Source organism: Pan troglodytes, chromosome 12, assembly GCF_028858775.2.
Source record: "Pan troglodytes isolate AG18354 chromosome 12, NHGRI_mPanTro3-v2.0_pri, whole genome shotgun sequence".
NCBI lineage: Eukaryota > Metazoa > Chordata > Mammalia > Primates > Hominidae > Pan > Pan troglodytes.
The window spans coordinates 86,416,704-86,441,427 of NC_072410.2; the positions used below are offsets into that span (position 1 = coordinate 86,416,704).

The following is a 24,724-nucleotide window of genomic DNA, read 5'->3' on the forward strand; positions in this document are numbered from 1 at the left end:
CATGCTGCTCTTCTGGTACTTTGGGAAGGCCGCACTGTTGTCAGGGCTGAAATAAAAGTGCCTGATTTTTGTACCCCAGCAGAGTGTGGAACTACAGCAGAAGCAAATCAGATGGCTCATAAATCAGATGTCCTGTGACAACTCTTCCTTTTATGAAGATCAGATTTTAAATGGACCACTTCAGGTTGGGTGAGAGAAACATGAGAAAGAAGGAAAGCGTTTGTACATTCTTCTAGTCTTTTAATAAAACGATGAATCCTTCAAACCACCTGCATAATTTTGCCACCCAAGAACCACAGTGTACTCATTTGCACTGATAAATTTATTTCATTTTAAGTTGACTACAAGGCAAGGATTTCATAGTTACAAAAAAAAATCTGGAACACAGAGACCTAAAAAAAGGAAAGACAAGTTATTAAAATTTGTACAATGGACAACAGAAATATTTCTTTAAAACAAGACAAGCTGTTTCATTTGAATGAGTATGTGTGTATGTTAGCTGAAAGCTCTAAATTTCTCCATAAAAAGGATTTTTACTACTGTTGCTATCCTGTTACAGAATTCATTTTTAAAATCAATACATATTTTTAGAATGAGAAGAAGCACTTACAAAATGCTGATAACAGGACTGCAGATTCATGTTCTTGTCACCTTTGTAGATATGATCACCTGCACTCCAGCCTGGGTGACAGAGTGAGACTCCGTCTCAAAAAAAAAAAAAAAAACCGAAAACAAACAAAAAACTCCCATCTTCTGCAAATTTTAATCTCTAGCTTGATGTCTTTTGTTAGCCAAAAAGACATTAGACTTTGAAAATGACTGAGGTCAGAGGACTGTTGCCACACCAGGAACAATCCAACCTCTGGATCAAAATCTTTTACCTTTAGGACAGCAGTCCCCACCAAGAGAACACAAGGACGTATACCCTTTAGTCTCTGTCATATGAAATGGCATCAGCATAAACTTTCAAATTAACTTTCTTAAGTTAAAAAAAAAAAATGACTTACCGCCTTACGTTACAGCTGTGAGCTTCATCCAGAGTATGGCCCAGGCACCTCAGAATGAATGGTGGTACTCCTTTCCCTACTGTCGCATCTGGACCATTTGGGGGACCATTTGTTCCTCTTTGAGATGAGCAGTAATGCTGAGAGCAGCCTCAAATTCAATACCCCGCAGCTAGAGAGAAACATGTTAGGTGGCGCCTGCCTAGGAGGACAATCATGAACAAAACTTCCTCACAAGCATCTTCAATGTGATGTAATGTGAAGAAAAATATCCCATCAATTACTCATTGATTTAAAATACATTTACTGAACACCTGCGACTTACACAGTGCTGTGCTACACAGAAGCCCAGTAGGCTATTCAATTATAGAGCATCTATCTACCCATCTATCACCTTAAAAGCAAACATAAGTTACAATGCAGAGTAAGCTCCTAAGTTTAGAAAGGGTAAAGTCTCGTGAATATCTCCACTGCACATGTTGGAGTCTGAAATATCCCAATAATGCTTATTGAAAACAAATCACCTGATGGCTTTGTCCTTTCAAAATTACCTTGGGAGCCAGTAAATTTTACTGAAACACCTGACAGACTGAGTTTGTTAGGTATGATTAACAAATCATAGGCACCCAGTTATCAACATAGAGTTTGGAACATTCTACTCCCCTGCCAGCAGCCAGGGAGTAAATGTCTTCAGGCCTATGATGCCTTATTTCAACCAAACATAACTCTTATTTTATGATAAGAGAGAAGGAAATCACTTTCCCACCTTCTGAATATTACATTTACTCAACAAAGCATGAATGAGTATGTGCTATGTATAAACCATAGTTTCAGATGTTGAGGTACAAAGATACAATGACAATGTACATTTACTGTGTGCTTACTGTATACAAGCCACTATTCAAGTGCTTTACATGAATGAATTAACTTAAGTATTCCTTATAACCACCCAAAAGAAATGGATACTATTGTTATTCCCATTTTACAGATGGGAATCATGAACAGAGGTTGGGGAGCTTTGGCCAGGGTAACACACCATGCCAGGTCGCCAGGCTGGACTATGCACTGGCTTCTGAGCCTGAACTCCCACTAGTGCACGGTTTTGTTTCTCATTAATAAAACATGATTTCTCCCTATGGAATTTATCATCTAAATTTCTCCAGAGGAAGTCATTTCTACTGGGCAGGTTTTCTTGAGACTGTATCCCTAACACTCCTTGGCAAGTGGATGCAATGTGTGCTAGTCATACAGGTGGGTAAAATGCCCCAAGACTGGGGTGACTAATCCTCCAAGGAGGAAGCAACAGGGCCAAGAGGGCAGAGCCAGCACTGGAGTGAGACCAGCGCCACCAGTGAGCTGTCATCAGCTGGCTGGACAGTGCCCCTGAGCTCTGAACAGCAGAAAACACCTGTGTGCAGGGCTGGGGGTCGACCAAGGGCAGCTGTTGGATGTGGGCCTTCCGGAACCCACATGGGGGGAGGCATGGGAAAGGGATTCAGACCCTGAAAGGGGAAATCAGTGACCAACCCATGAAGAGACAAAAGACAGAGCTCAGGAACTGCTGCTCTGTCTCTCTACATTAGAGAGAGTGATACACAGACACACGGGGTTCACAAACTCCAAAATCCCACAACTCCATCCCCCAAATGCTATAAGCTTGCAGTATTTACATACCTGTCTTTTCCCAAGAAGCTTGGTGTTCATTATGTTTAAAAACCCTCACAGGAGGTCAGGAAGTCAGGCATTTGAATACAAATACCAAAAGAAAGGGAAAAGAACTGCTGTGGTTGGTGCAGCAAAGAATTCTGAGATACCCACTAAAGGAGATCCAGACAATGAGCATCACCCCTTGGAAGCACCAACTCCAGAGGTAAAAGCGTGAAGCAGCTATAATCAAATCCATCCATAAACAAATCCAGCCAGCATTTACCCCTGGCAAGAACCTCCAAGTCTACGACCTCCCTCAAACTATATTTACACCTTCTCCCACATTCTCATATCCCCACAGCCAGAAATAAACCCAGGGCTCTCAAAACTGAGCCTCTCCTCCTCCCGCTCATGCGAGTTGGCCCAGCTCCAAGGCTCTGTAAGCAAGGAAATGCAGTCCAGGGACACTGTATGAACGCTCACCTACTGTTTAAACATTCGCCTCAACCTGCAGCTTACACAGGTCACGAAGGCTTCACTATCTACTGTAGAGCAAGGAAGATACAAATCCATTTCACTATAAATGAATTTAAACATTTATAATCACATTGGTTAAGAAGCTTTTGGCAATAAATAAAAATAAAAACCACTTGAAGCTTTGGCTGAAGATCAACTGATTAAAGAGGAACTATATAACACTGGAGACAATCTATTGATTCCCACCTTGAAGTTTTATAAATTGGTTCCAACAGGAGCTACAGGCCCTATGTTGGGGTTAAGCTTAGGGAAGTCCAGGCCCTCTCTCCCTTTCTAAACCTTTTTTTCTAATGGGTGTCAGCTTGCCTTACACCTCTTTATTCATCCTGGAGACACAATTTCAGCATACATATTTTGGTAGTGGTGGTTATGGTGGGTGCCAAATATTTATTATTGTAGAACATAAATGACTATTAAACTTCAAAATGTTTATTTTACATGCTTGCTGACTTTAGCTAATGTCATTATCCTATGATCCAACTAAAACTCTACAAATACACAAGGTTAAACTGTTAAATTTGCTGTGATTTCACCTTCAAATTAGTTTTTCAGTACAAAGTATGCTCCCTCAAGTCAATATGTTGGTCCAGAAAGTATCTGTGAAAGTGTAATAGTGCATATTAATCACTTAGCCACATACTGTGGCTTAGAAAGTCTAAATAGGTACTCTTTCCAACTAATAAGCAGCCAGGTTCAGGGTTTTCTGGACTATGTTGATTGGTATATATCTTACACTAACTATATCTTCAAAGATTTATCATTCAGAAACAAAAATTTAGTATTAAAGAGGTAATCAAAATGTTTGTCTTCCTTTTGCTAATCTAAAGAGCACTTAACATTTACATAAAATATATTTGAAGCCTGGTGATTTCATTTTGTATACCGTTTATACAATTTGCTTTGAGGATTTGTATTTTTAAATAAAGATTGCAGAAATCAACCTGAAATATTACAACAGGTGCTATATACCTTCTGAATATGAAACCAGTATGAGTTGCATTATATGAGTCAATAATAATACAAGGAAAAGTCTATTTTCCTGATACAATTTCAACAAACTTAATCCTGATAATGATCCGAAGTTTTTTTTCAAATTTTGTAGGTCCCTTGCTGGATAACGTCTAGCCCTCTGGTTTTAATTTATAAGATGGTGGAAGTGGAAAACTGCTTTACATCCTTGGAAACAACAGCATATGGCATATGCAAAGCATACGGCATATGCAAAGCATACAAGTTGCAAATTCATTTTGAAGTTAATATCTAGTACCCATTTAGAACTTAATTATATCCATTTTTCATACTAAGTAAACATTTGCAATACAATAATATGCTACAAAAAAAAAAGCAACAGAATTAAAATGTCTCTACCTGGAGAGCTGGCTATTTGCACAAAACCTACAAATCGTTAGTTAACTTTACAAAGCTTCCATACTCTTAGAGTCAATACAGTTCTGCTGATACTAAGCACATCAAAAAAAAAAAAAACATCAAGAGCCACAGCCCTCATGCCATGAGCCTAGGAATCAGATGCACAGGTAGTGAGTGGTCAGATGCTTAGTAAGAAGAGATGACACAATCACGGCTATCTGTTTGGAGCACGCCCAGGCACTCAGGAAAATAAATTCCATTACGACTACATAGGATTTTATCTTAAATAGAATTTTTTTTTCCTTTCTTGCTTTTTAAGTAGTATGGAAAAGAAAGGGGGAAAGGAAATGAGGAGTAACACTGCAGTCAGTACAACCCAATTGCTTGACAAATCATAATAATGAAGACAAGGTAGCAACATAGGACAATGTATTTGATATAATGTTAGATGGGGATAAAAAACATACACGATGGGTGTGGGGGGAAGGATGTCTACAGAGTAAGACTAGGCAGGGATATACACAAAAACATGAAGCTAGTTTTTGTGTTTGGAACAAGAGCATTCTAGATAACTGTTTCTTCTATTTCCCAAACTGTCTAGTAAAGTTATCCCCTTATAGTAGCATTCTTTAAAAGATGGCAGTGGGCCCAACATTTGGCTCCAGCACACACAGCTAGTGATGGGGAATACATTGAAGAAATAAAACTACAAAGAGGGAATTTAGATAACACCTTTTTCTGAGTGACCCCTTTAATAAGGGGCTTCGGTCTCCTTTCACGAGGCAAGGCCCCTTCCCTCATGCAACTAAGGTCCAAGAATCTTTGGGCATGAAAACTTCTAAGGAATATCTGCATCAATCCTTTTTGAGTCTACCTTTCTTGACACATAGTATGGGTAGGACATCAGCAACTATAAACCTGGTAGGTGCCTTAGGAACTGCCGAAGAGGAGACACAGGAAAAGACACCCATGGCTTTATGTAAGCCACTTAGGAGACAGACTATATGTATCTAATCTATGTAAATTAACGAATGATGGCCAGAGGCAGATTTTTTTTTGTTCTGTTGGAATTAACAGAACCTAACAGCTTCAGTTTGAAAAACATACTCCTATTACAGAAGAATGGACATAACAGACTACCAGGACACGCACATGACCCTGTGAGCAATTTTTGCATGGGTGTATGTTGTATACATGGATGCACATGCACACATCACATAATCTCCAACGTGTGCACAGCTGTCCACTGTAATGACATTTTCTCACTGTGACAAAAGACTGACAGAGAATGCCTGCATTTCCATACATACAGGTTCAGAGATACCTTCCCATGGCCATTCTGCTGGTCCACCGGCTCCGCAAATGATGACTTCATTTCTACCTCTCAAAATGCCCCATCGGTTTGCTTTCTTTATCACAAATGTGACCTTTTCTCCCCAAGTGCCATCTTTGGGTACAGCTGTAGGAACGATAGGCCAGTCAAAGGCTGGTTCGAGCAACTGATTTCCCCAAATAGCTCTGAGAGGTTCTTGTCAGGACTCAGGTTAACCCAGCTGTCTGTATCACTGAAAATGGTACTTGCTGGTTGCACTTCACACCCACTTCTCTGGTTCTCTCCTTCCAGGAAGTCTATTTTTCAGTTACAAGAACCGTTTACTTTGGCTTACAGGCTGATGGGCACTCCCTCCTTCAAGAGTGTTTCCCAATCCTCTGCCTCCATTCATTTACTCTACTAATGTCTGAGGAAAAGTGTGCTATTCCATCAGCAAGAACAGTTCTGGGTCCTTTACCCACACCCTCGATTTAACTGTGGAATCACGAGTTTTGAGAAACACACACACTTCTCATTTTGGCAGCATTTGCCATCAGCTCAAACACTCCTTCTGCTGATAAAGTCTTAAGAGAAGGCAACACTCAAAAGAAAACATACCTGCCTAGGAAGTCTGGGAACAGATTTTTAAGCTTTTTTTATATGAAGCCATATAAAAGTTTTAAAAATATTTTTAATGAGTTATAGGAAAATCATCAGTGGACCCTCAAAAAATAACCTTGCTTAAATCTTCACTGTTCATTGCCACTGTTCATTATGGACAACCAGAGCTCTACAGCTGTAACTTTACTTAGCCATCAGTTCCAGCTTCTCTCCTTCCCTTTCCTAAAACTTTTGTAACTGGTGATGACCAATAAAAGGATCTGAAGTGGGCTACTGGGAAAGCCACCAACCATACACTAACATTATCAACAATTTCCATCAGGTATGAGATGAGCATCGTAAACTTGGGAAAGCTGAAGGGCCATGCCGCAGCAGAAAATTAAACCTGCCCTAAGAAAATGGGCACATTGACTAAAGTGATAAAATGGCACAGGTACCTGAACTTATATCCAGGAGAATTCTGCATGTGTCTTTAACTCTATATACTTTATCTTGGCCAAAACTCTCTAACTTTAGCAGCTGAAAAGCTTAGCACCAAATGTATCAAGGTTTTAATTTGCTATGTATCCTTAAGTTTCTAATGTCTTATTCCATCTTAATTTGTAAACCTCCTTAAAACCTTTAGAAAAACAAACAAACAAAGAACTTATAACTAGTGCTACAGAAAAAACAATTCCACACTGAATGTGGAATTACTAAATAACAAGTTGGGGCTCCAGCCACTAATCATCAAAAATTCCTGTCTCTGAAGTCATAGGGTTTGGAGTAAATCCAAACGGAATTTTGCTTTCCTAAATGCCTTAAAGTGCATTCCTATGGAATTCCTGCTCGAACCATTGTGAGGCATTTTAATTATTCCCAGTCACACACTTCCACCCTCAGGTTGTTGGCTTAGGATTTCCTCCCCCAAAGAAGCTGTACAGTTAAAAATTCCTTAGGATATCTGGAGATCACCTGAAGCAGTAAACAGGTTGCATCATACTGCACTTGGCACTCACATATTGAACATTCAATACACGTTTCTTAAACTAAACACCCTCCTGATTAATCAACATAAATGTTTGTTAAGACACAATCCTGGATTAGTTGAGAATTCAGAAGTCTATTTTGCTATCACCAAGTCATGATTATATGGTCATCTGAAGTGTGTTGACAATTTATAACCGATTTATCAGTTATTGTTTACAAGCAGCTGATCACCACAGTATCTCAACCGTTTAGTACATCAGATCCCTGGCAGTCAAGAGAAGGTTACAAGCAACCACCCACGAGGAAAATTCCTATAAGCTGATAAGAGGTTAGTGAATGAAAGATGACACCTTTATGACAAACTGACAAGAAGAAAAGTCCACACAAATAAAAATTATCTTTAAATATTTGCCAAAAAAATACAGCTAAAACTAATTCATCATGGAAACATTACAAAAAATTCTAAGACTGATCGGCATGAGCAAAGTTAACCAGTTTGAGCTTCCTCCTGCAATGCTATGGCTTCTCACTGGGATTCTCTTAATGGGGAGTGCCATTCGTTTCAGTTTCCACAATGCAGACCAAATGGTTCGACGAAAAAGTTTTTGTATAATATCTTGGATGACCTTGAGTCTAGATTTAGTCAACAAATGCTCATTGAGTTCTTCCTGTGTGCCAAGCGCTAGAATAATACACAATCCTGGCACTCAAATAGATCACAATGAGGCAGAGAGACAGAAATGTGAACTCTAACACAGTATGAAAAGTGCTACAACAGGGGAAGGAGAAAAGTGCTATTTATGGTCACTGGGGGATGGGGGATGGGGGATGGCATTACTTTTTCCTGGGCAGGGCAGGAAGGCTTCACAAAGGAAAGAGCATAAAGTGGTAGGGCTTGAGGGATGCCAACACATATTAAAGGACGTGAAGACAACTATGGGGGCATCTGAAACCTGACACCACACCCATTTTCCAGTTGCTGGCCTTACCAAGTCTTTGGTTGCACTAGATATTAAGAAGAATGTGTTGACCACATCTCCTGATTTTCTGAGCTCTCAAAGGGTCTTTGTCCAAGATACACTGGAAATAAAGTTGGAAAACCTAAAACTTTAGGAGCACGATGGTCAGGTCTTTAATTTAGGGGTCTAATTTTCCCTTACCTGTGGGCTTTAAGTAATAACATGCAGACCACTAAGGTCCTATGGGAAGTTAAATGCTTATTATACTAAGATTAGAAGTAGAAGGGGAATAACTATGCATATGAAATATGTCCCCTCTAAAGAAAAAAAGTTCACTGTTCCTTCTTAACTAGTGGTCATCCTTTATCCCTTCTCTCTCTTTTTAGCTCCTAATACCATCTACTTTTCCATTCTCTCAAGAAATATTATCACCCAAGCATTTCTGACTCAAGGGCATTCACTTACATATTCACACACAATTTTAAAAATATAATACCTGGATTATTTTCAGTGCCAAACATAGCTGTAATTATGTATTTCTTTTGGACATGCTTTATGTTATTAAAGCATGTAAATACTTTATCTCCCTCAAGTTTTCCAGCCCTCAGTTGGCAGAAAGTCTTTTCTTTTTCCTTTCTCTTTCCAAAGCTACTAATACAATTTCCTGAATAGACAGTCAATAAACTTGGTTGCTGAGGGCTCACCTTTTCCCAGGGCAGTGTTTGAAAATAATTTCATCTACTGCCAACAAAAAACACCTCTGGCTTCTTTTATTTTACTTATTTACCTACAGAGGTCTTCCATTTCTCACTGTAAATTTCTGCTGCTTCTTTCCGCTGTCACATCTAAAGTTTCTGCGTAAGGTCAAAAAGTGTTTAATGATGGCATACTATTTAAAAAAAAAAAAAAAAGCTTTTGTCCCAATCACTAAGTCAGCAATATTCAGAAGCTCTACTTGCCCACTTATAGATATCCCAATTAACAGGCAGTTTAAAACCCAAAGCATCTTAATTAGAATTGTTTTTTCAAATGCAGTAAGTAAAACAATGTGCAACCTTTTATTAAGAAGTCATTTTCAGTTTGCTGATCTACAGAGTAGATACTACAGTCAACTTGCTTCAAGCTGGGGCGTTGTTTCCAGCACGTCCGTAATACAATGCACGGTATTCTTCGTCTGTGTTGTGCCCTCAGCAACTGAAAAAACACACATGCACGCGCACACCCTACATCCAATGGCACAAAGTTAACTACACATTCAAAGAAGGAATTAGCTTCCTGTCTCTCAAAGAGTATTCTCACTCAGCGGCCCAGTGGCTGATGCTACAGAAATAGTTTACTACCCTGGGTACATCTTTTCAGGCCAGCAAATCTACCACAACCTTGTACAGATCCTTGTTGTATAAACTTTTATCACTTTCCTCACACTTATCATCTTCTCGAATGTTCCTATATGGCAACATTTCTGACCTATATTACATATAACATTTCATATGTTCCTATATGGCAAAACGTTCTGTAGAAATGTTTTCAGGTCAAAAGCTCCCCCTGCAAACATTTTTACAGAACTTTTTGTCGTTAATGCAGACACTGTTATTGGAAGGGATCCTCACAGAGGAATTGACTCTTGCACCACCTTCTGTCAATGGCTGGGTTGCCCAGTAGCTGGAAAGCTGTGTGCACTCATCCTTGCTGGGAAGAACATGGAGGCAAATGTTAAGACTGCTGGAAAGCATCTTTCCATTGGCTTTCAGGACACTTGAGATCCAGCAGGCACTGGGCTGTGGTAGGGATTCACCAGAGGAGGAGGGCCAAACTACAGCACACAGATGTGGGCAAGTGGGGTCTCTAACTGACCTTCTAACATAGACCCCTCACTACAGCAAACACACATGCACTCATGGGCTGCTTTGTAGAGAAATGCTGGGCCCCTGGCATGCAGATTCTCATTACTGCCGCAGAGGTTTAAAAGTTCTTAAGCTAATATGCACCAACCAACCTGGAAGAAAAGCAAATAAAGACCTATTTATATACCAAAAAAGAGTAAAGGAGACCCTAGATTGGGCAAAAGCTCAGGTTAGTAAATTAACACCACCCCATCCCAGAAATCTAGCCTGGAAGAGAGACGGTAAGATCTGGAACAGGATTTAACTTTTGATATTATCTTTTTAAAATGGAAAGAAAGAGCAAGCCATAGTACAACATAAAATGTTTATCCAGTTATTAGTAAACTTTTAACAATTTCACAGATTGGAGTGAAAAAAAATTTTCTGGAGCAAAAAGCAAAACGTATTACAGAAAACTAAAAATTATGTAAGTTTACATACCTAGGAAATGGTGGCTTAGGTAACTGCACTGCAAGTGAGAATCATGGAAGAGAGCTATGTAATAATTAGCCACTGAGTTTTCTCATATGACATACTCCCAAATGGAATATTTCACATTCAGCAGACTTATTAATGAATAAATGCCCAATGGGAATTAACTAGTACCTCATTCTGGAAGGCTGCTCTTGGCAAAAAATGTAATAACCACAAGGCAAACAAGCGGATTGCTAATATACACTGGAAGCCGTGCTGGGCATCATTTTCTTTCGAATAATGCCTATTACTTTAAGTTTTAGAGCCGCAGGTTCATGCTACCTAACCTTGCTCAACGTCCTGCCGCTGGACAACATGCAAAGGAAGGGTGAAGTTTCTGGACAACTTTCCAAGCTTCGCAGTTGGCTTGTACTTGAAACATATTTAGTGAATATTTGCTGTCTCACATACAAGCAAAGAGCTTCCTGGTCAGTGGCTCAGCTGTACACAGAGGTGAGGGAGCTTGCGCAGTGTGCAGCATGTCCCTCTGCAGGAATCATCCTTTCATCCTCCCAACGTGAGGCACCAACATGCCACGTTTGGCCAGCGACCCCACACCCCCTTTCATGCACTATTACTGCTATGTTTCTTTAAATTCAGTCTGCTCCTTAAGGAAACTCCCTGGCAAGTGAAAACAGCAGCAAAGGTAAAAGAATGTGGAGAATTTGGCTGCTGCCTGCAGTATTAGGAAGAAGAGCAATTACTCAACTCTCTCCTAGTGTCAGAGGCAGAAATGAGCATGTGAATTTGGGCAAGTTTTGGCCTGTCTTCGCTCTAGCTTCTCCCTTTGCAGTCTCTGTCACCTACCTACCTCATAGTCTTAATAATTAATGAAGTACATAAGAAAATGGAGAAAGGGAAGGCAGCAAACACATAAGAGAGGTTTGAGTTCTACCCTGAATCCAGACTCAGCCACAGTGAATATGATTTAAAAGACTTCAGGCATTTAAAAGCTGTCACTAACTTCTCAATACTATGCTTTGCTGTCTCCACTGCCGCTTGATAAACATAACCATGGAGGAACTCTTGATCTTTTCCTCTAAGCCCTTCTGTCTACAGCACCTGGCAGTCATGTAGACACTATCACTTTTTCCTTCCCTGGCTCTGCAAACACAAGGTAATATTCGACTCCTGTCTATCACTTCTAGGTCATAAAAACATAGATCTTATGACCAGTAGGACCTTAAGATATCATCTGATTCAGTTCCCGTCTTCAGGTAGGTAACTATTTAATTCCCTTTTGACAAATTAAGGCAAAGTCATGCCAAGGGAAGTTGAGGGGTTTTATTTAAGTCACTGGGCTATTAAGAGAGGAAGGGGGATTCAAAAGCCATGGCTGTTTTTTTCTCCTTTATCATGTTATCACATACAAGAATTCTGTAATATTCACCTTTCTGGGCAGCCTCAAACCCCTTCTGAAACAAAATAGGATATACACAAATACAGTCACACTCTTGATTAAAATACAGAAATTTATTTGGTCTTTCATTTTTATGTGATAGGTAGTGGTAATAAGTTTTCTTAAAATCTGCCTGAAATATAGGAACTCAGTGGTTCTGAAAAGCACACAGTATACCCATTCTGTCTCCAACTGTTTAAAAATCCTTCTACTTTGACTTCCACAGACAAAACTGTCTAAAATCTATCCCTTTCCCTCACTCAGACTGTAAAAGCCCATACTTTTCAAAAAAAGCAAAGCTCCCAACTATGGGAAGTGAGAAAAGGTTTTCGAGATCTGCATTTGATAACATGATGGAATATTCTGTCTCTACAGACTTATAAACACACACACAAAAAGGTCCAAGCCTATGCACCCCACACTCCTCACACCATAAGGCCTGAAGTGGTCCAACTACTTCATAAAGTCTAGTTCAGGTCAAACATCCTCAAGGTAGCTTTGCCTTATTTTGGCAGGTCTGTCGCAGTCTTAAAAAGAAGTATCACAATTCTTCAACAAAAGATGTCTTTTGTTTAATCACAGCTGTGAAACGTTTTGCTGTGGCCTTTGGATAAGAAGCTAAATAAGTTACCTCTTGTAGACTGGGACTCTGCAGTCTCAGGTTTCATTCTGCCCTGCCAGAAATTCCTTTCTGTTTTGAATCTGAGATGTTTGTTTATGGTTTTTGTTTTGAAATGCTAAATAAGACAGGCATAGTTTCTAGTTACAGCCTATGGACCACCATCTACTCCCTCTCCTTTTTTTTTTAATCTTTCCATAGGCAAGGTAGCTGGTTGCTAAAATTTCCAAATAGCAAACTGTTCAAATTCTCTTCTCAGGAACTTGAAATATAAAATGGTAACACCCTACAATATAATTAACACTTATTTTTTTTTCTTAAATATTCAGAAGACCAATGTTCTCAGGATAGTCTGAATTAGGGTGTTATTTTGACATCTTTCTCATTTTGTTTGTAGGTTACATGTCCGAATACCAGCACTCTTGATAGAAGTGCTACAAATGAGAGGTACTAAAGGAGTTTCTGGAAGAAAATCCAATTTCTACTATGCGATAATACGGTTTGGTCATCAGGAAGGAAAAAAAAAGTTGTAAACCACTGATTCCAAGGATTTTTCTCGTCATCAAGTTCTTTCTCCTTGTTCTACAATAGCCAATTTAAAGCATCTGCCTTATGAATTATCAGCCAATATTTACTGGATAAAAATGATACTTATTTTCAGGTACAAAGGAAAGAGTCACAGTTAAGCAAATGTAGTTCTGGGCTGGGCGCGGTGGCTCACGCCTGTAATCCCAGCACTTTGGGAGGCCAAGGTGGGCAGCTCACGAGGTCGAGAGACCATCTTGGCCAACATGGTGAAACATGGTCTCTACTAAAAATACACAAAGTAGTTGGGCGTGGTGGCACATGCCTGTAATCCCAGCTACTCAGGAGGCTGAGGCAGGAGAATCGCTTGAACCAGGGAGTCAGAGGTTGCAGTGAGCCGAGATCATGCTACTGCACTTCAGCCTGGCAACAGAGTGAGACTCTGTCTCAAAAAAAAACAACAACAACAAAAAAACATAGTTCATAGTTCTGTTCTCCTAAAATGGGACCATACCCACACTAAGAACTAAACAGCTAGTAACATTAGATATTTTGATTCAAGGTGTTCTTCCTACCCCGCACTATATCACAAAGACTCCCTAGAGACAGTGCAAACCCATGGCCAACCTCGACTATTAGTCCACATCAAAGATGGCTAGAATGACTGGGAGAGAGAAAAGCAACACAGATGTCCTCTGGCCCTCACACCCTCTCCTGCTCATTCCCAAGCCCGCAGTGGTCTCTGAATCGGCTAGGCTTGCCGCTGCTTCCTTCTGTAACCTCAGTGAGATATATCAACCTGGCCTGGCTATATCCTTGGGGTCTCCAACGTCTCCAGTGATGTCCAGAAATCCTCAAAAAGTTCTAACAATAAAAGGAAATTTAATTCACTGTCATAAAACCATATGCCATTAATATTAAAAGGCCATTTTAAAATAAATATTAATTTGAAATAGCTCTTTGGATGTAGGGGCTCAAACCACAAAATCAAGCAAGTGTTCACATTCTGCTGAAATGCCAAAGGCGCTGGGAACTGTAGTTGCACTGGATCAAACCAACGCATGTTTCCTTGCTGCATAAACCCTGTATTCCCAGCCCCCTGTTCTCGGTACTTCACGGTTCTTTTCTCTTTGACAAACATCTGACATTTGAATTCCCCCTCGAAACTCCCACCCCTTTGAAGAGATTTAGTTAAGTTTGGAGGAAATGTGTGTCCACAAAGTAAAGTTTTAAACTTACAGAGAAAGCTAACAAAGAGGAAAATGGGAAAGGATACAAAATAGAATGGAAATTAAAATTAATATTATTTTAAAAAATCTATTTGGTACCAGAAACTAGCATATACACATACATACTATACATACACACATATAATCTTATATGTACATCTATGTAATCATATATATAAATCTCTAATCCTCACTACAATATTTACTTAATAGAAAGCTATTAATATTCCAGTTTCACAGATGAGGAAACTGAAACTCAGAGAAACTAAACAAGCTGATCTCACGATTAAAAAAATAACAGATTTAAGATTTCAACGCAGGTTTGTCTAGCCCCCAGCCCTATTTTCTTTTTCCTAAAACATCCTGCACAAGAAGTGCAGGAAAAAAGGAGGGAGGAGAGGAGACCCTCAGGTCTTTCTTGTTGCTGCATCCTCCACTAAACTTTTCCTGGTGGTCAGATTTGGGTTAGACTCCCTCTTACTTGCTCCTGACATGCTTGGCATTTCCGTTATCTCATGGCTTACTGAACTGATTGTAACAAATTGTCTGCTTTTCCAGTTTACCATCAGATAATGGCCTGTGTGAAAACAAGGTCCATATCTTATTCATTTTGGCTGAAAAATAATGACTATAATAGCAGGTAACATTTATCAGGTCTTTTAATATGCATACTCTGTGATACATGCTGTATACATAGGTACTAGCTTTGTGCTACTTAAAAGTGTGGTCCTGGCACCAGTGACACTGGCATCAGCCAGGAATTTGTTAGAAATGTAGAATCACAGGCATCACCCCAGACTAACTTAATCAGACTTGCAATTTTAAATACCTAGGTGATTTGTGTGCACACTAAAATTTCAGAAGCACAGTTTTATCTCACTTAACCCCCACAGCGAACCTAGGAGGTACCGACGACTAACAGAACAACTGGCTTACACAAGCGATGTCACTACTGTAAAGCACAGAGACAAGACCCATAGGTGATGCTCATGAATATTTTCAGGCAGAAGAATGGCAGAAGAACAGGTAGACCTAGAAAAAGAACAAGAGGAATGGATAATCCTCTGACTTCTGGTTTTGCCTAGTTTATACCAACTGCAGCAGCAGGTTGGAACCATAGCCCCCATGGCGTCAAGCTGTTTCTTTGCTCAAGCCAGGCCAAAACCTGCAGTGGTCACCAGTGTGCACACTCAGGAGCTAGGAGCAAAATTTCCTCCCAGAAGATAATGTGAAGCAAAGTGCACACTGCTGATTACAGCACATCTAGGTTCCCGCCTCCTCCCCAAATTAAGTATTTTTAATTATTTGCTCACAGATAAATGGTTACATTTATAATTCCTACAAATCAATGCAAAATAAAATCAGACCTAAAACATTACTCAAAATATACAAACTTTGTAGAAATCATTTAGACAAGGTATAAAAAGATAGTCATGGGCGGGGGGGGGGGGGGGGGGGGGCGGCGACTGCTGAATTCAGTAACAAACAATTTGCTCCCTTTCTAAGAGCCCAACCTCCTTAACTGCTTACCATCAATGACTGAGGTAGATGGGGATTAAGAGAACAAGAGACTGAGCCCAAGTAAAATTGTTTCACTTACACTGGTTAGTAGCCTTGTTAGTAAGCATGTTGCATGTGCCAGTCATTCTTTTAACTGCTCATTAGGGATGCACTGAGTCCTTATAGCAACCCTATCATTAACCTGACTACACAGATGAGAAAACTGAGACACACAGAAGCAGAGTGCAGATTTGACCCCAGAAACCAAGTTCTTTTTTTTTTTTTTTTTTTTTTTTTTGAGACAGGGTCTTGCTTTGTCGCCCAGGCTGGAGTGCAGTGGTGCGATTTCAGCTCACTGCAGCCTCCGCTTCCTGGGTTCAAGCAATTCTCCCACCTCAGCCTCCCTAGTAGCTGGGATTACAGGGGCCTGCCACCAAGCCCGGCTAATTTTTTTGTATTCTTAGTAGAGACAAGGTTTCACCATGTTGGCCAGGCTAGTCTTGAACTCCTGACCTCAGGCGATCCATCTGCCTCAGCCCCACAAAGTGCTGGGATTACAGGCATGAGACACCACGGCCGGCCCCAAGTTCTTGAACATTACACTTTTCCACCAACATATAGGTATTTTCACGCGGGGAATTAACTGGGGCTGGAGGAGGGAGGTAAGGAATTGATACCTGTTCACTTTGCAACTAACAAAGGAAAACAGGCTCTTTAAAAACATTTATTTTTTTCATGTGGGCCCAAGATAAAACACGTATGAGTTTAGTGTTTACCTTGAGGGTATTCTTACATAGAGGTATATTCAACCATTCCTCTGTCTTGACTTAGGAAGCCTTGACTAAACAGAGGTTTTCGAAGATGTGACCAGGCTACTGCCCAGGGCAAGCAGCAGGGTGGGTGAAGCTGAGAGGTGCTGATAAAGGGACACCTCCCAGTTTACTGCCCACGCTTATCCGCCTAGTGTAACAAGCTAGAACAAAGAGAAAATCACTCTCAAAAGGAAACTTGCGGTTTTGAAGCACAGCTACTAAAGCATTAAGAATGCAGCTTCATTCTTAGATGTTGAGAAACACTCTGAGACAAATTGCACAGGCTCTAAGGAGAATGGGTAGGATCACCTCCCCTGCCAAAAGAAAGGGCTACTACTCACACTTTTAAACCTAGTTCAATTCAAATTCCCCTTTTTGCTTTGCCACCAGAGCCTGAAGAGATCACTTCAGATGCTTTAATTCCGACAACTAATTTTATCCATATATTTCACTAGCCAATTAATCACACACAGACTTGCAATATCACTTCTACTTGGCTTGAATTTATATTATTATGTAGACTTTTTGCAAGTCTACATAATAGACTTTTTGCAGTCTTGCTGTCTTTATTTCTTATCTTGATTAAGTGTACAGAGCAAAGAATATGTTGGAGAGGTCCCCGGGCTCCCTAGTTTCCCCCTCACCCCAGCAGAAGGCCTTATACAGCATAGAAGACCAATGAATGAATGACTGATTTCCATGCAAAGGCAAGTCAGATCTTTGAAAATGCAGCTTTGCAGAATTAGACCCCTGAGAAGGAAAGCTTTCAATGTGTTATTCATGCATGCTTGGCTAGTCTACTGTTTCTCCCTCAAATAATTAAATGAGCTTTACTGGGGTGTCTCCAAAATCCTGATACCAAACGTGCCATACGGAACACAGTGTTACAGGAACCCGCTTCACTAAATGTATTTCCCTTCCACTCATTTTACCACCTCCTACCCTCTTGTATTTACAGGCTAAAGCAACACTATCATCTCTGCTTGCACCATAGCCTGGGAGATGTTAAGCACACCCACATTTTTCAGGAATTTCACAATTAATGTCTGGAATGTGTTTTGGATTATTCTTCAAAGGATGATATACTTGCGCTAAGATGAATTCAATATTTTCCCTTCTCCCATTCGTCATTCTTCAGTCCACCCCCTCATTACCTCCTTAGGGTCATCTGTTTCATCTACAATATATACCCCAACTTCATAATGCCCATCCCCTGCCTCACCCAGCTGTTCACTCATTCATCCCGGTCACTGCATCTTCAACAAGCCACACAAAACAAAGAAACCTGCACCAAGTCACCAAATACCTCCTACAAATGGATGTAATGCCCACACAGATTAAGGACTGTTCAGTTTTCTTCATATATTATTAATCTGACTGCTTACAACCCTACTGCCAACCTCTTGCTTGGAGATTTTCCTGGTCAGTGTTCAATATGTGTGAATGGCAACAAATATCTCCAGACTTGCTATTTTTGCCATTCTGATAATACACAATCCATCTGCCCTTTGCCAAGTGTTTTATGTGACAGGACTCCTCAATAACAGGGAAGATTCTATAAGCCTGGCAATCAAAGTGAAGGTCACTGAGTCCTGTCATTTATTTAAGTGCAGTGAATAGTTGGTCTCTCCATGTTTTGTCAATATTTACTTTTGGGAGGAACTAATTATTTCCTTGTTTACTTCGTTGGTTTCTCTTCCCATTCCCTGCTAACATAATGTTATAGGCCCTCTGCTTGTTCCTCTCTGGGATCTAAGGGCTCCCTGTCTACCTAAGGACTTCTGAGAGGAAAAATGAAACCCATTATTCCAAAACAAAGCCAAGAGCTTAATTTTTCTAACTATAGAAGCTGATATTTTGCCCCCCTCCCGTTACTTAATTAGTGAATTAAAATTCGCGGACTCTTAACTTCAGGCCCTACTACAGAGTGGTGAGAGTAGTTTCCATGCGGCTTGTGCAGAACGAAATGTTTGGGTTCATTATCTGGCCTCCTGCAGCCTGCTCTCTGGAGCAGATCCCGCACACATTTTCTTCCAAGCAGCCATCATCTTCACTGACTGTCTTCCAGGGATAAGCAAAGAAACTTTGCATGGCAAGTTTCAGGAAACAAAATTCTGTCTTTTGCTGTAAGTACCCCACTACATATACATAGTTCTCTTACACACTGCCCAATGAAAAATGGGTAAAAGGAACAGTTAAAATTCCTGGGGGAAATAAAAGGAGGATTGCGTTCTGAAAGAGGTCGTTTTTAGATAGCAATGGTGAAAAACATGGAATGCTAAGTTCCAAAATATGAAGCTACTGAGTAAATAGTCACCAGGAAAAAAGTTGGTGCTTATCTGATCTAGCTATCACCTGAATCTAATACAGCAGAGTCCTCGGAACAGTGACTCAAATAGTCTCCACCTGGTTCCTCATCAGTCTGTCTGTACAAACTGCCAAAGCAAGTCACCATCTGCCCTTTAACTGCCCAGAGAGGCTGGTCATGCTCTCTCACCTTGCCTTACTCCTTATAGAAGCATAAAGCGCTATGACACATGGGAGAAGAAATGGCTCTCAACCCCTTAGCTCAAAACATAATTCTCACTGTCCAATCAAAATCTTCTTTCTAGAAAATCTCACTTCATTAATTTTTCGAAACTCTGCCTTCGATCCTCCAAAGATGTCTTCCATCCAGATTTCTTTCTCAGGGGTTCAGGATCCACACTTGTTTCTCTGGCTTCTAGGTGATTTTCCTGGAGGCAGGCAGCCTGGCCAAGAAAACAGGCCAGTTAGGATGCTGCAAAGAGCAACAGGAGGTCTTAGCAGATGAATGGAGGAAAAAGACCTGCACTCTCCCAAGTTCCAAAAAGCACTTTCTAGACTGACAGAAAGTAGGAAAAACTTTTAGGTATCAGGCTCCATGCTCATTTCTTCAAATGCACTTACCACACCCAGCCCCCACCACAAAAGGAATAATTCAATTAGAATTTATTTAATAACAATCTAAACAATGCGGAAAAGAAATCCAAGTGTACATCTCACATGGTGCACAGGACACAACTCATCACATTATTTAATCATTCAGAAAATACTTTTTTTCCTTCAGCATTCTTTCTATGGATAGGATTGTTCTTCTGTTTGTTCAATGTACTTTTACTGAGAGCCAATTGGGCCAGCATGCCTTAAAAACCTAAGGCTGTGAGCCACAAGCTGAAAGGGGCCCATTTCTGCCCATGATTTATCTAACTCATTTTGTGAACTGCAGTTAAAAATGTAATTTTTTTTCCCCTACAAAGCCAGTATGAGAGTAAACACAGCTAAAAATTACTGCAAGTTGGCAAACAGAGAATATAATTTGTATTTAAATTATGTCATCGAAAGCAGGGAGATTAGTCATGATAATATTTCTATACCATGCAATATGTTTTTACAATGTAGCCAATTAAATAAGTTTTCAAGAGTTTTCATTAACAGATACAACCAGTAGGGGTCATTTTAGTGCAAAAATTGCAGCAAAAGAGACTTCAACATGAATAAAATATATTGATTCCTATTCATGTTAGTTATGATAACCATGCTTCACCACGTGAATTTCTGAATAAAAATGGAAACTGAGGGAAACACTGGCCATTCCGAAATTTCTTGTAAACTCACAGAAAAACAAGAGATAATCAATACCTTCTAGGTAACTGCTGACATCTGAAGACTCCTCTAATTCTTTTTTTAAAAATGGCGGGGGGGGGGCAGTTGGGGTATCACTTATCCCATGCTTTCCATAAATCTTGTCGTTAAGTGAAAACACTGAAATTGTAAACACACGATTGAAAATATCTGTCTAAATCCAACCATTATATCATGCCAGGTAACACTGTCCTTACTTTGGTTTCACAAATTTATAATGCAAGTTGACTGCTGTTTTCAGCATTTTTTTTTTTAAAGGAAGCGCCCTGGACACACAATATTGACAGTTGAAAACAGGCCTGCAAAATAAAAAGTGTTTCTAGAGAAACTAATTGAGATATAATCATGTCAACAAACCCTTCCAAGCATTTCAAAGCGAATACCAAGCACACAGGGTGTTACCAGAAAAAAGGAAGCTATGAGGGATCACATCATTTCAAAGGAATGAAAGGCTCACGAAACTGCCAAAATAACTCTATACTGTGACATGGGATATTGCTGCCAAAACACTCGATTACTGTAAATGTTCCCTGAGCATTTCCTTCAGCAGAAACAGACTAAGAAGAAACAAAACAAGGGTTAGAATCTTCAGAACCTGCAAAAGTCCTTCTTGGAACACAGCAGTTTCCACTGCATTTAACTGTGTTTCATGTCGCCTGTTCTTTTCAGATTTACGAGAGGCCGGATTAAGTTATACACTTGAAGCGGCAGGGTTCAAAGATGCATCTTTTAGTCTAGGTCATTCAGAATTCCCAAAGTCAAAACACATAAAATGGTATCAGAAGTTAATCTCATGGCCGTTTTTCTTGAGGTAAGGCATAAAAACAAGTTATAAAAGGGGACAATACCAGGTGAGAGGCTTTTTTGTACTTCAGGCAAATGAACTCTTCTAACCCAATGTCTTATGTGTGCAGCAAAGCAAGTCCCTCCCCTCTGAGAAGAGTTCCCTTCACTCATCACTGCCCACTAGCTTCCAAACCAGAAAGCCCTCCCCTATTTTCCTGAACTGTCCAAACCCCAAACTATTCAGGTATAAACAAGTACCTATGTGTGGTATCTGTGTGTATTTAGAGAGAATCACAGCACTGAAGCCTTTTAATAGGTCCATTGTTATCCTTAAGGCTGTCACCTCCGTTTTCAGTATCCCAGCATACTAAACAAACACACACAAAGATGCTTCGGAATAAACCGTTCCCTGGACGGTGCTGGCTGTGAGTAGTGAGGAAGGCACGCCGGGCAGAGGGCGCCTGTCCCTCCTCGCCGCCTCCCCAGAAACGAGGCTGCTGCGTGCGCTCTGCTCACTCGCCAGGATGCCCCCGGAACAGCATCATCAGCCCAACGTCAGCCCGAGCAGGGATCCCACTTTTAACTGATGCTTACCGAACCCTGCCCCCGTTAGCCACATCAAAATAACTCACTGCCTCGCTCTAGACCCCAAACCAGACCAGGCACCCTGAAGGCCGACGCAACCGGGCAGGGATTAAAGCCAACACGCACTAACATTGGCTCCCCAACGAGAAAGACTCCACTAATCTAATCTCTTTCTCCCTCCGTCAATCTCGACACCGCGGAGCACAATGCGTGCTGGTGAAGCCAGCAGAACAATCCCCGCTGTCAAACAAACAAAAAGGAAGAACCGGCAACACGATAGGAAACGCGCGGGTATCTGACATTAAAAAGCAGCCACTAATAGCAACAACTTTTCACTCCCAGGTGCAACCCCCACCTCCTTTTCCTTTCAGGAGAGAAAGCCTTTGACCGTTTACAATGGGCAAATAAATGAGTAACCACCGTGTGTAACTTCCCCTGGGCTGACATATTCCGCGGCTGAAACTGATTTATGTGCGGAGGAGGAGGAAGGGGTGAAGGAAGAGCTCAAGGAAAAAATAATAAGAGTCACTCGGGGAGTGCGAGCTGGAGACACGTCTCCTCCGCCAACAGAAAAAGGACTTTCGCGGCCAGCGTGCAGCTCACGGTGCCACACTGCGCCAGTGCGGGGAGGGCGGTAGGGCCGGGCTCCCCGAGGGGCTCGCGCGCGGCAGAATCCGCAGTGCCCCCCGCCCGCGGCGCCCCCACCTCGGGGTGCAAGGCCGGGCCACCCAGTCCCAGCAGGAACGGCCACACGTGTGCGCGTCTGCGCGGGGACAGGGGCGATCCTCCACTCGCTCGCCCCCACCCACCATACCCAACCTCGCCTAAGCGTCGGGGGGAACAAGGAGAGGGAACGCAGGGCCGCGGGGGCACTCTCCTGGGGGCGGCGGCCGCCCCTCCTCCCGCAGAGCCCTCTTTCCTCCAGAAAGTGTCGGCCAAACTTTGTTCGGCACAACCAGCGCCGAGAGGGCGGCGCAGGCCAGGTGGGAGGGGGCCCGCAGCGGGCGGCCGTACCTTCGCAGACGCCCGCTTCGTACTCGGTGAGGGAGTCGCCATTGAGCGGGGGGCGGATGACACAACGCAGCCCCCGGTCGCAGGTTCCGTAAATCCCGAAGGTGCCGCCGCAGCTCTCGTTCCTCTGGCTGGCGCACGTGTAGCAGCAGCCGCAGACGCCCTGCACGATGCTCCCCGAGCAGTTCCTGGGCTCCTCGCACTTGGACTCGTCACAGGGCAGGCAGACCAGCGCCCGGGTGCCGGAGCGCGCCAGCAGCAGCAGCAGCCCCAGCAGCGAGACCAGGAGGTGCCCGCAGCCGGCCAACCCCCTGTCCCCCGCCACCAAGTACATCCTCCTGCGCCGCCGCCGCCTCCTCCTCGCAGCCGGGCCGGGAGCGGGGCGGGCGCCCTCCCCTGCGCGGGGCACACGCGCCGCCGCCGCCGCACCAGCAGCCCGCGGTCCTCACCGCCCCTCTCGGGGCCCCCGGGGCGCGCCTCCCCTCGCGGGGCGAGGCCCCCGCCCCTTCTGCGGGCCGCGCCGACCCCGAGCCCACGAGCCTTGGCGCCGGCGGCAGCGGCGGCTTCCCCTCCTCCTCCTCCCGGGAGGGAGGGGGAAAAAAGAAAAAAGTTTCCTCCCGGCAGCTCCGGTTCAACCCAAACTTCTGGCGCGGCGGCGGCGGCGGTGGCTGCTGCGCTCGGCTCCAGCCCGGGCCGGCGGCGCCTCCTCCCTCTCCTCCTCCGAGTCGGCCGGCCCCGCAGCGGCGCAGCCTCCGGGCCGGTCCCCGCCTCCCGAGCTGCCGAGTGGGCGCGGTGGCGCAGCACAAGATCCGCGGCGTCCGCTCCGCGCGCCCCGCTCGCCCCGCTCGCCTCACTCCTGCGCCGCTCCTCCGGGCGCTTGTTTATGGCTGGAGCCTCCGCCGCTCGGGCTGCGCCCTCCCCCATCCTACCTCCTCCCCCAGACCTTCCCCCCACCCCCACGCGCCGCGCGCCGCTCATTGGCTGCACCCCCCACCCTCTCCCCGGCCCGGCCGGCCCCCTCCGCCTCCCCCTCCCCCTCTCGGGCGGCCGGGCCCTTCCTCCCTCCCTCACACGCCTCCTCCTCCCGGTCTCCTCCTCCCCGAGCCCGGCGCACCGAGCCGGCCGTGCCACCGAGCTGCGGCTCTGGCCCCGGCACCGCGGGTGCGCTGCGGATGGGCTTGGGGCGCACCCAACGAGCAGCGAGAGTCGCGGTGTCCCGGGCGCCCGCTGGCACCGTGGCCGCAGCGGCCGGCCTGGGAGCCAGGAGGGCGAGGCGGCTGCACCTTCGGGGCCAGATTGGAGTTCGAAGAGTGGCGGGTACCCCAGCAGCTCGGGGCCGGGGCGATGGCTGCAGCCTCGGGAGGGTATCGCCGGATCGAACTCCGGGAAAGGGAAGCAAAGGCATGGAACCTCCGCACACTGGATGAGAATCCATCTTCCACTCGAGCTGGGAATAGACTTTGTAAAAGATATTATGTAATGGAGTCTCGGGAACCCTGAGACCTCTCCAGCGAAGCTGAAGTGAATTAATTAAGTGCTTTAAACGGTCTTGGTAAATATTCCGCGGGAGCTGGGGAGGACTGTTGGGATGGCTGTAGCTTGAGTTGAATTTTAACTGTCCTCATTCTGGGTTTTGTCGCTCTGCTGTCTGTGCCAAGGTGCTGTGTTACGGGAGGGAGTGACTGGAAAGTAACAAAGCTGAATCTTTCTCCCTGGAGTAAGGCCGAAGACTGGATTACTACACGCCTAGACGTGACACTACACCCATAGATCTCATGCATCATTAATGCCATATGACATTGCCGTTTTCTTTCTCAGTTC

The 24,724-nt window shown here is 43.2% G+C and overlaps 1 protein-coding gene across 4 annotated transcripts in view; it reads right to left on the reverse strand.

Moving 5' to 3' along the window:
- The window catches only part of CRIM1 (cysteine rich transmembrane BMP regulator 1), a 195,015-nt gene extending 171,254 nt beyond the window's left edge, over positions 1-23,761 (reverse strand). For 2 of the 4 annotated variants that reach the window (XM_016948342.3, XM_016948341.3), the window contains exon 1: positions 22,907-23,299. In XM_016948342.3, coding sequence (XP_016803831.3) covers positions 22,907-23,237 — 331 coding nt within the window. In that variant the 5' untranslated portion in view covers positions 23,238-23,299. Of the gene's footprint in view, positions 1-22,906 lie in introns of all 4 variants that reach the window. The other 2 variants (XM_016948339.3, XM_016948340.3) reach the window with 2 other exon arrangements.
- Positions 23,762-24,724: the final 963 nt, after the last annotated feature.